Source organism: Protomyctophum parallelum (genome assembly GCF_964188405.1).
Source record: "Protomyctophum parallelum genome assembly, chromosome: 1".
Lineage (NCBI taxonomy): Eukaryota > Metazoa > Chordata > Actinopteri > Myctophiformes > Myctophidae > Protomyctophum > Protomyctophum parallelum.
In genome coordinates, this window is record NC_139697.1 from 43,704,560 (window position 1) to 43,715,846 (window position 11,287).

At 45.4% G+C, this 11,287-nt stretch overlaps 1 protein-coding gene across 1 annotated transcript in view; it reads left to right on the forward strand.

The window, feature by feature from the left end:
* The window catches only part of ripor2 (RHO family interacting cell polarization regulator 2), a 110,827-nt gene extending 99,890 nt beyond the window's left edge, over positions 1 to 10,937 (forward strand). The window contains exons 16-26 of the mRNA XM_083789745.1: positions 258 to 389; positions 521 to 696; positions 1,751 to 1,947; positions 2,973 to 3,135; positions 3,857 to 4,004; positions 4,472 to 4,612; positions 5,493 to 5,675; positions 7,244 to 7,446; positions 8,600 to 8,683; positions 9,203 to 9,293; positions 9,489 to 10,937. Of these exons, the coding sequence (XP_083645871.1) occupies positions 258 to 389; positions 521 to 696; positions 1,751 to 1,947; positions 2,973 to 3,135; positions 3,857 to 4,004; positions 4,472 to 4,612; positions 5,493 to 5,675; positions 7,244 to 7,446; positions 8,600 to 8,683; positions 9,203 to 9,293; positions 9,489 to 9,589 (1,619 nt within the window). The 3' untranslated portion in view covers positions 9,590 to 10,937. The remainder of the gene's footprint in view (positions 1 to 257; positions 390 to 520; positions 697 to 1,750; positions 1,948 to 2,972; positions 3,136 to 3,856; positions 4,005 to 4,471; positions 4,613 to 5,492; positions 5,676 to 7,243; positions 7,447 to 8,599; positions 8,684 to 9,202; positions 9,294 to 9,488) is intronic.
* The last annotated feature ends 350 nt before the right edge of the window (positions 10,938 to 11,287 follow it).

Sequence of the window (11,287 nt, forward strand, 5' to 3'; positions counted from 1 at the left end):
TTACAGGTTTCGGTTAGTTATCATTTTTGTTTTATAAATCCTTGTTTTTAGTTTATTTTTTATTTTTTCTTTGTTGCTTTGAGTTCTTCTGCCTTGGCAAATGCCAGGATGAAACTCATTGTCTGCCCTATACTGTACATAGTGATACAGTCAAGCCCACTAGCAGGGACCCCCCTGAGTCTGTAACTTTATCATTTAAAAAAAAGTGACATAGTGCTGCTCTAACAATAACAACCCTGTTCTGGTGGACAATGCAGACGAGGAGCTGAAGCCAGTGGAGCTGGACACAGAGGAGGCCGGCAGCCTCACCAGACAGCTGGTACGCAGGCTCACCTCGTCAGAGATGGACGCGCCCGCGCAGGGCGGCACCGCCGCCGTCTCCTCTTCGGGTAAGGCTTATTTTGTCCGTGCACCGACATACTGTATTGATGGCCCCTGCGAAAACTGTATCAAATGATGAATTGCCAATTATTTCAATGACTATCAACCAAGTAAAAAAACGTCGTTTGCCGGTGAACAGGCGTGTCGTCGGGCTCCTCGGGCTTTGCGGGCGAGGCCGGCAGCAGGGTGCTGATGGAGGCCGGTCTAGAGGAGTCCATCCAGAGTCTGCTCATGAGGCTGGAGGCTCTGACGCAGCGCTGCAGAGAGCTGCAGGACCTGGAGCAGGAGGTGATGCGCCTGGAGGACCTGCTCAAGGTGAGGACCATGTGTTATCTTCATTTATTACATGGCTTGGTTGAATGCTTGATTCTGATTGGTCAATCGCTTAATTCAGCGGTGAGTTATCTCATCATAATGACCACCTCGGCTTCACCTCGGTGGTTAACCCATTCTGACCGGGCACCCATTTTGGTGTCGGCATCATGTTATGCTTTAGCTATTTAAAAATAGCAGATCTACAAGCTCATATCGCGCCACCGAGTGGCGCGATACGAGCTTGTAGGTCTGCTATTTTTTTTTAAATCGAAGAACGACTGATATTTCTAGAATCTGATCTCAGGTCAGAATGGGTTAATCAGACCAGTGTGTGTCCATGTGGAAACCTCGTATGAATCTGATCTCAGGTCAGAATGGGTTAGACTCCCTGTCGGTGAATTATCTCCCGACAATGACCACCTATCCAGATATGATCCCTTACACATCGCTCTCTACTAGGCAGACACTGGCTTTATCTTAAAGCCAGTGGCGGACAAAGTATATAGTTATACTTGAGTAAATACTCAGGTATTCAAAAGTACTATTCCTAAAGGGCCATTTCACTTTCAAACACGTTTGAAAGTACCCCCAGACAGTTTTTATGTTGCTTGATTCAGTATTTACTTAATTTTTTTTATCCCACGATTTTGTAACCCATTTTTCACCCCTGTGTTAATTATCGAATGTGATCCTGGGCTCTACACACCCTCCGCCAACCTAGTCCCCATATATGGGGGACATGGGGAGAGCAACGGACTTGAACTCATGCCTGAGTGTCCAAGTTGCTCCTCTCCACCTGACAGGGGGGAGTTTCCCTGGTTGGACGTAGCGCGTGGAAGGAACACGTTATTCCAACCAGTTCCTTTCCCCTCCATCCACCGGTACCGGCAGACAGATACAGAGATCTCCATATGGGACACAGACAGACGGTTAAAACGGGTTCTTTCAAATGTCAATGGGTTTGTATAGGACGGGGGTGTGTCTGATATGTAAAACTGTCTGGGCTGGAGGTATGTAATCAGTCTTAACGAGTCGTCTGCTCTGCGTCCATCAGTGTCGTCTGCCAGGCCATCGCAGCCGTTCGTCCAGCCTCAGCCTGACGGTGGAGAGCGCCCTGGAGAGCTTCGACTTCCTCAACACGTCCGACTTCGACGACGAGGACACGGGCGACGACCCGCCCCCTGTGGTGGTGGGTGGGGGGGGCGGGACGCACAGGCCCCCGTCCTTTGACGCGGACGGAGACGCTATCGGGTGAGTGGTCTCTACAGTGGTCTACAGTATGTGGCTGTAGACCACCGGGTCAGATTTATAAGAGGAACCAAATGGACAGAGATATTTTTGTTTGAATGTGACGTCTTTGATTTGATTATTAACCCATTCTGACCTGAGATCAGATTCATACGAGGTTTCCACTGGACACACACTGGTCTGATTAACCCATTCTGACCTGAGATCAGATTCTAAAAATGTCAGTCGTTCTTCGATTTTTCTAAAAATAGCAGACCTACAAGCTCGTAGCGCGCCACTCGGTGGCGCGCTATGAGCTTGTAGATCTGCTATTTTTCAATAGCTAAAGCACAACATGATGCTAACACCAACATGGGTTCCCGTTCAGAATGGATTAAGTCACTCTTTGAATATGAACAAAACATTATTATTATATGGTATTATGTGATGACTGAATGCCACAGACGAAAAACTGTCCAAGTCCACACTATTCATCCATAATGTATAAATGATAGATAAGGGGTCAGGCCAACGAGGCCTTTTCGTGGAGGGGTCAGAATGAAATTTGGACAGTTCTTCGTCTGTGATATTAATTAATCTCGCCTCGGTATGGAGTCTGGCCTGCCTCACAACAAATCAACTCTCCAGTTGTCTGGTCATTCTAGTCATTGTAGTTATTCCTGTGTGACATTAGTGACCCCCTAGTGGTTAACTTTATTCTTTATTGGGATCCCCATTAGCTTCCACAAAGTGGTCGCTAGTCTTCTGGGCTCCACACAAAAATGTATACAATAAAAACAGAATTGAACCCCTTTTGGTGTTCGCATTATGCTATGCTTTAGCTATTGAAAAATAGCAGATCTACAAGCTCGTAGCGCGCCACTCGGTGGCGCGCTACGAGCTTGTAGGTCTGCTATTTTTGAAAAATCGAAGAACCACTGACATAGAAACATGGCTTTTTCAGAAAACTGTCAGGATGTAGACGACATCTTTTAGAATGTGATCTCAGGTCAAAATGGGTTAAAACAAAGTGTGTTTGTGACTCCCAGGGGCCAGCACCCAGAGGCCAGGGGCCACCTGAGTGAAGCCCTGACGGAGGACACAGGGGTGGGCAACAGCGTGGCTGGAAGCCCCCTGCCCCTCACCACGGGCTGCGAGGACCTGGACGTGGCTATCGTCATCCAGCTGCAGTACTGCAACCGCCTGGTCCAGGTACAGCGCATTCACTGGGCCTAAAGACACTTTGATTCATTCAATTCTCTTTACTTCTTCATTCACTGGGCCTAAAGACACTTTGATTCATTCAATTCTCTTTACTTCTTCATTCACTGGGCCTAAAGACACTTTGATTCATTCAATTCTCTTTACTTCTTCATTCACTGGGCCTAAAGACACTTTGATTCATTCAATTCTCTTTAGTTCTTCATTCACTGGGCCTAAAGACACTTTGATTCATTCAATTCTCTTTACTTCTTCATTCACTGGGCCTAAAGACACTTTGATTCATTCAATTCTCTTTACTTCTTGTCATATTTCAGTCATCTGTATTGAAATGTTTTAGTTTTTGTCTAAATGTTTTAGTTTTAGTGTTACTAAATATCATGAATATGATTTAGTAGACAAAACATGTATTTTGGCACGCCATGTTGGCGTCGTAATGCCTGATTTATAGCCGAGTGCCGAAAATAGCCGATTCAAGCTTGCAAACGTTTCACAACGCCAGCATGTAGATTGGCTATTTCTTCCAAAAAAGAAATATAATAAATATTTTCAAACATTTGATTATATTTTCAGATGGGGGGGAGGTCATATTAATTTGGAGGTCCTGGACATGAAAACGTCTGAGAGCCACTGCTTCACGGAGTGTTAGCGGACGCGTATGTTTACGGCAGTATAAAATGTAACCTTTGTGCTTGTGTGCCATGGTTCCCAGCTGCTGGGCAGCGGGCTGAGCAGCAGCGGGCTGAGCAGGGTCCAGAGGCGTGGGGTGTTGCAGAAGCTGTCGGAGCAGACCCAGCTGTTGGAGGACCTGGGGGAGATCAGCCTGGACAGACTGGGAGCCAGCATGACCGCCGGGGACGGTTGGTATACCACATGAATAGGCTCTATGCACACACACGCCATTTTGGAAAAGAACTTGAGCCCATCTGACGTTAAACTCACTTTCCCACTCTCTTTGACACTCAATGTGCCGTTCACCCTATGCTTGCGCATACCCTCTATCTATAGTGTTTGTTCAGTAGTCTCTCCTTAATAAAGAGAAAATTTTAAATTTTCAGGTGGATTGGCAATTTCAAAATCAAGCAGGAGAGAGTATCAATTCATCACCTTCTATTTGACAGTGTTCCAGTTCCAAATGTGTCTGCTCACTTCTTTGTGTCATCACTTCCACTTCCATGTGCGTATGCCAGGGAAAACCTCTCCCGATTCTCCCTGGCACAAAACATTTTCAGATGAGGGTCCACGGCCAAATGCATATCAATTGGGGAGACCCACTGGCTTGCCTTTAATCACACTGAACATCCAATTAGAATTGTTGTTGTTTCAGTGCTGCCCCGGTTGGCGGAGCGGCCGGGCATGATGGCGTTGTGGTCAGACTGCAGTGGACCACCAGGGGGAGTGTTCTACACCACGCTGGACACACTGCGCACACACATGATCCAGTGCTACGCACACACTGCACACACAGGTACCACCAGCACGCACACACTCAGATTTGACTTAAACCACTTTATGCGTCTCTTTCCTCTCTTTTCCCCTTTCTAAATGTTTTCACAGCTAAATCAATTTTTTTGTTCGATTAAATCAACTGTAGATTCAGTTGACTCAATTCTTATATTCTGTCATCTAAAACGAGACTAAAACTACAATATTTCAGATGACCAAATATGACTCTATGTTCTTCTAAAGACTATGATTAAAACTAAATCAAAATTTGCCGTCAAAATGAACACTGCTTGCAGTTTTGTATTAACCTGGCGTCACCAGGCTTATTTCCTCTGAGGACAGCCTGGTCTGTGTTACTAAATCATCTTTGTGATCCAGTCTAGACGTGGTTTGGACCGGATGAATAAAAAAAAAACACTTATTCTGGTTTGGGGGTTCCGCTTTAGGTTTGCTTTGTTTTGGTCCCCCCCTGTTTGTTTTTAGTCTCGCCAGTCGCTACCAGTTGGAATAAAAGACAAAAACAAACAATTCCAAGAAGTACTTGAGGAAACTTGTCAGATTCATACACTGGGTAGGCCCTCAAATTATGATGCCCTCGATCACTGGGAATTATTCAGGGTCATTCTGATTCCGCCCTGATGACTACAAACCAGACTACAACATGTTCACTACATCATCCGCTCCCGACCGGATCATGGACCCGTCACTGGACCCTGTCACTGGACTCTGTCCTCCAGTGACAGGTGTCCTAATGTCTGTCTGTCCTCCAGTGACAGGTGTCCTAATGTCTGTCTGTCCTCCAGTGACAGGTGTCCTAATGTCTGTCTGTCCTCCAGTGACAGGTGTCCTAATGTCTGTCTGTCCTCCAGTGACAGGTGTCCTAATGTCTGTCTGTCCTCCAGTGATCGGTGCCGTGGTGGGGGAGATGGTGGACAGAAGTGACCTGCCGTGGACGGGAGGACCCTCCGCCTCGTCCTGGCCGTCCCACCAGGACGTCCTCCTGACCGTCTTTCAGTTCCACGGCTATGTCCAGCGGCACCAAGTCCACCACATGGAGACACATCTGCAGCATCTGGCCAGAGAGGGTGAGGAGTGATTGATTGATTGAATACTTTATCAGTCAGAAATGTGCAGTAAACACTCAGACTTTAAGGCTAAAATGATAGTCCTGGGGACTTGTTTCCATTGTGGTCCCATTAATTCATCAACATAGCATAAACTTTAGAATTAACACAATAATACATGTCCTCAACTAATTCAAACACTATATCATCTCTGTCGAGTGGAAACCTCATATGTCCAAAACTGTTACTTTTCAGGATTCAAATGAAAAAAAAAATAGCAAAAGTTGTTTATACTGATTTGATTTGATTTTTATTAAGGATCCCCATTAGCTGGTGCCATAGCAACCAGCTAGTCTTCCTGGGGTAAGAATAAACATTACAGTAGACATACAATTACAAATACACATTTGTTAAAAAGTCAGTATTCAACTTACATTAGTGAGCGTGAAAACAAAAAAAAACTTAAACACTTCACTGTATCAAATGTTTTTTAAACGTTAATTTACTCTAAATGCAACAGAGGATTCGAGGCAAGTTATTCCAAAGTGATCTCTATATAATGATCTAAATAAATGATATCTTTAGAAAATTATATTAAATACTGTAGATACTGTAATCTAATCTGTTGTAAAGTCTGTCTGTTTGGTATGTACAGTATGCATGTCTCGTTGTACACAAATATGTCCAGCAGAGGGTGCTCAAAGACTGGCTGGAGAGCCAAGAGAGAATGTATCTAGGACCCAAACTAGTGAAAATTGTTGTTAACGTCAATTTTTTTGACTATTTATTTTGAATACTTTTTCAAATGTATGGAATTTCTTAGATTTAATTTAATTTATGAAATTATTTTTGAATAAATAAATAATAATAATCTATCTATAAATGCACCATGTCTCTGTCTGTCTGTACGTATGTGTGTATGTACGGCCTGTAATGCACGTAACTAGAACCATTCGCCCCACCGGCTTCAAATTCGACACACGCACGTTCCAAACCCACACAGGGAATGCAGTGCCCGGTGTCGAGTCCGTCGGACCCACAGTTGTCCAGAACCTCCACAAAAGGCCTCTGCCCGGGCTCCATATATGGAGCTGGACACAGAGAGTAGAGAAATGTCCATAAAAGGGACACAGACAGATGGGTGGAGTGGGTACTCTGACACGGGTATTGCATAGTCTAGTGGGGCATGGGTCTCCACCTTCCATCCTTACTGACTCTGTGCTCTGCAGCCGGGCACCAGTCTAAGAATAATAAGAATAATAGATTTTTTGGGGGGGAATTTGTTTTGAAAATCTTTTGAAATAATTATTAAAAATAAAATGTAGGAAATTAAAAACAAAACGACCCACAAACCCACTGTTTGGGAGAAACACTGGTTTAACATGTGTCCCTCATGTGTGTTTAGATTTCCCTTTTTAATAATTCAGCATAGGGCACTTATAGAAAAAGGTATTCAGCACATACCGTATGCCTTTTTTCTGTACATACAAATACAGACGATGCAGTACAAACACATGGCAGATCAAATCCAATATGGAGACAGCAATGGATTATGATTAACTTTGCCGTTAACTGTAACTGTTCCCCAGGCGTGTTCTCCGAGGCCCTGAGCAGTGGTGACTGCAGCCGGTGTCTGGCGGAGCTGTCCTCGGTGTGTGCGTGGTCACTGTGGCCCCGGGGGGCCACGCTGAAGGCCCTGGCCTCTCTGCTCACCCACCAGGATCCCCAGGTCAACAAGGCTGCTGCCGACTACCTCTCCTCGGCAGCGTCGCACGCACACTTCAGGGCCACGGTCAGTGTCACCGCTGTTGTGTCTGTGTGTGTGTGTGTGTGTGTGTGTGTGTGTGTGTGTGTGTGTGTGTGTGTGTGTGTGTGTGTGTCCTTCCGTCCGGAGTTGAAGGTACATTAGGTGATATTTTATTTTAGTGTTAGCCTTATATTCCGTCTCTGTCTCTCCAGCTCTTTAGTAAGCGGAAAGTTCATTTTTCAGGTCAGCATACGGTACCAATTTTCAGTATCAGGAGAGAGAATTCCTACAGGACACAGGATGAAGCCAGTGAAACACTATCAAATTGAAGTAGATTCTTCAATTTAACCCATTCTGACCGGGCACCCATTTTGGTGTCAGCATCATGTTATGCTTTAGCTATTTAAAAATAGCAGATCTACAAGCTCATATCGCGCCACCGAGTGGCGCGATACGAGCTTGTAGGTCTGCTATTTTTGAAAAATTGAAGAGCGACTGACATTTTTAGAATCTGATCTCAGGTCAGAATGGGTTCATCAGACCAGTGTGTGTCCGGCGGAAACCTCGTATGAATCTGATCTCAGGTCAGAATTGGTTAAGGTGATGAATTGATGCAATTCACCCTTTGTCAGCCTTCTGATTGGTCCCTGACTGACTAACCAGCAGGCTCTTTCTGCCTTGTTCCGCCCTGGTTCCGCCTTGTTTATGTTGAATTTGCTAAAACATCATTTTTGGAAAGAACTAACAACAAACATGATATGCCGAGTCACAGGTGCATGATATGCTGCACCTGTGATGTTCCTTTTTTACTGTGACACCAAGTTTACAATAGTGCACAGAATATCAATATGAAGCAACTGAAAAACATGTTATTTCAATGGTAGTGGATGTAGAGAGAGGATTTTTGTCCAACCAAGAAACTGAGACCAATGGGTGCGAAGAGGGGCACAACCATGGGCGGGACTTGACAAAGGGTGAATTCCGAATTAGGTTGATTTTTCACAGCGAATTAAAGGCATCAACCTGGATGAGGTATCGACCATAGGCCATATGAAAATGTTGTTACCGGCGATTATTTGTATTTATTTGTCCCTGGTATGTAAATACTAATGGTCTCCAACATGAACGCATACGTTGGCTAACTGTGTGTGTGTGTGTGCGCGCGCGTGTGTGTGTGTGTGTGTGCGTGCGTCCACAGGCGACAGACTACTACACCCAGGCACTGTCTGAGGCAGGAGTTCAGAGCCAGAGGGCTGCCTGCTCTGCCCTGAGCTGTCTCCAGGTCAGTTAAACCCCATACCTTGTAAATCCTGCTCTGCCCTGAGCTGTCTCCAGGTCAGTTAAACCCCATACCTTGTAAACCCGGAGTCCCTCAGGGCTATATACTAGTGTCGTATCTGTTTTTACGCTACATTAAAATAATATTCTCGCGGAAAATTGCTTTTTTCCCCTTAAAATCTAGTGAAAACAGCAGATCTACTAGCTTGAGAGGTTGCGAGCTTGAATATCTGCTATTCTTAATGTTTTTTGTGTGAAGTAGGGGCGTTAATTTACAAAAAGAAAATAACAAAAAGTTAGAATGTGGATATTTCTGCCCGACAGCAACGATATAGTAATGCTTAATTGGGTAATCTAACCTTTTATTTTTTATATATGGGTGGAAAAAAATTGCATCTCGATTATTCAATTTGATTATAAAGACATCGATAGAGTGTGTGTGTGTGTGTGTGTGTGTGTGTGTGTGTGTGTGTGTGTGTGTGTGTGTGTGTGTGTGTGTGTGTGTGTGTGTGTGTGCGTGCAGGCGGTGGAGAGCATCAAGGCAGTCACAGCACTGTGCGACTCGGCCGACGAGGAGCTGCGACACGTCGCCATCGAGACCCTGCTCACCTTCGGTAAGGCCACGCCTCCTTTGTGTCACCAGCCAATGAAAATCTGCCATTTATTTAAGAAATCACCTGCCCTGTAATGCAGGTCTATGGTAGTCAGATCTTCTGTAGCTGTGGAAATGTCTTTTATGTGTGATTTCTTGCTGCGATGGTGTGGACCGGGCTTGGAAACTAATGAACCCTTATGTTTCCTTGTGGCAGGTGAGGAGGGCCGCCTGGCATACGAACAGCTGGACACTGTGCCAGGCGAAATGATCCGCCTGGGCACACGGCGAGGGAACGCCGTCACCACTGCCTTCTGAGCCACTGTGCCACCGAGATCCCCTCTCCATCATCGACCCCCCACGTCCAATACTGTCCCCTCGCAGTTCTGTCAGTCGGGTTACTTGTCCTCAAGTCGCCTTCGCATTTGGACGTTCTGGTGGACGACTGATGTTGATGTGACATCTCATAGTATCATAGCATACGCCGGCAGACGCTCCACCCACCCCCACCCACTAACTCGCTGCTTCTCTGAGCCAGGCTTAACTGGAAGCAAACTGGAAGGAGCTGGAAGGCAGATTTCATCTTCTCTGCTCCCTCAACGAGGGAGAGAGAGGAACACATCTTGCGCCGTCAGACTATATCCTCTGGGAGCCTAGTGTCCAGCACCTTCTTAACCAGTGGATCTCAAACTTTCATTTCAAGGACCCCACCCCCGCTTTATTATGGATTAAGGCCATGACGGGACCCCCATAACTCTTGAGAGCGTACAATCATTTGTACACTGTCAGAGTTACGGACTTGGTCACCCCACCCCCACTGAAGCACTGTTTTAAACACCTGCATACAGTCCTGACCTGAACTGTGTGTCACTCACACAAACCACTGCCCTGAAATCAAATCAAACAAGCCATCCTCATCTGCACAACAATGCATGGCTGGGTTGTTATGACTTCAATTCAATATCACCATTATTTCAAACTTAAGTTGCGATTTAACAAATGATTTTAAAATATAAAACGGTGGAAAAACTCCCTGAGCTTGTAGATCGGCTATTATTGTACGCCACCATTGTACAACAAAGTACAATAGGCCTACAGGGCAGGGCAACGTGTTTAATCAGACTAATTGATTTAGTCGATTGTAAAAAATAAATACATTTGAATGTCTTCGAGTCGATTCGTTGATATATACAACATTTTAAAAAGTTATATTAAGAAACTGCTTCTCTATCATTCGATTAACCCACATGAACTAGATTGTTGGTTATTGGTTCTAAATATGAATTGCCCAGCCCTAATGCAACGTTTATGGATCCCTAGAATCACTATTATCACCATCGTGATTGTCCAGCACAGTATCACAGTTGTGTTATTCTGTATCCTAATTCATATCTTTGTGTAAACACTGTTCTATTGTATGATTTTAGTCCGTGGCATATAGCATTTTGAGCACGCATTTTATTTCGAACTTTCCATATTTTTCATTAACTTTTTGCACTGATAGGCAGCGGTCATCTGCCGTCAAACACACGGGTGTCCTGATAGGCAGCGGTCATCAGCCGTCAAACACACGGGTGTCCTGATAGGCAGCGGTCATCAGCCGTCAAACACACGGGTGTCCTGATAGGCAGCGGTCATCTGCCGTCAAACACACGGGTGTCCTGATAGGCAGTGGTCATCTGCCGTCAAACACACGGGTGTCCTGATAGGCAGCGGTCATCTGCCGTCAAACACACGGGTGTCCTGATAGGCAGCGGTCATCTGATGTCAAACACACGGGTGTCCTGATAGGCAGCGGTCATCTGCCCTCAAACACACGGGTGTCCTGATAGGCAGCGGTCATCTGTCGTCAAACACACGGGTGTCCTGATAGGCAGCGGTCATCAGCCGTCAAACACGTCAAACGCGCCACACGGGTGTTCTGCAAAACATTAGCTCTGTTTTTAGCCATCATCAGGCTCCACTTTTGAGTTTCAGGGATACTCGGGATTACTGCACTTTTTGTTGTCTTTTCTT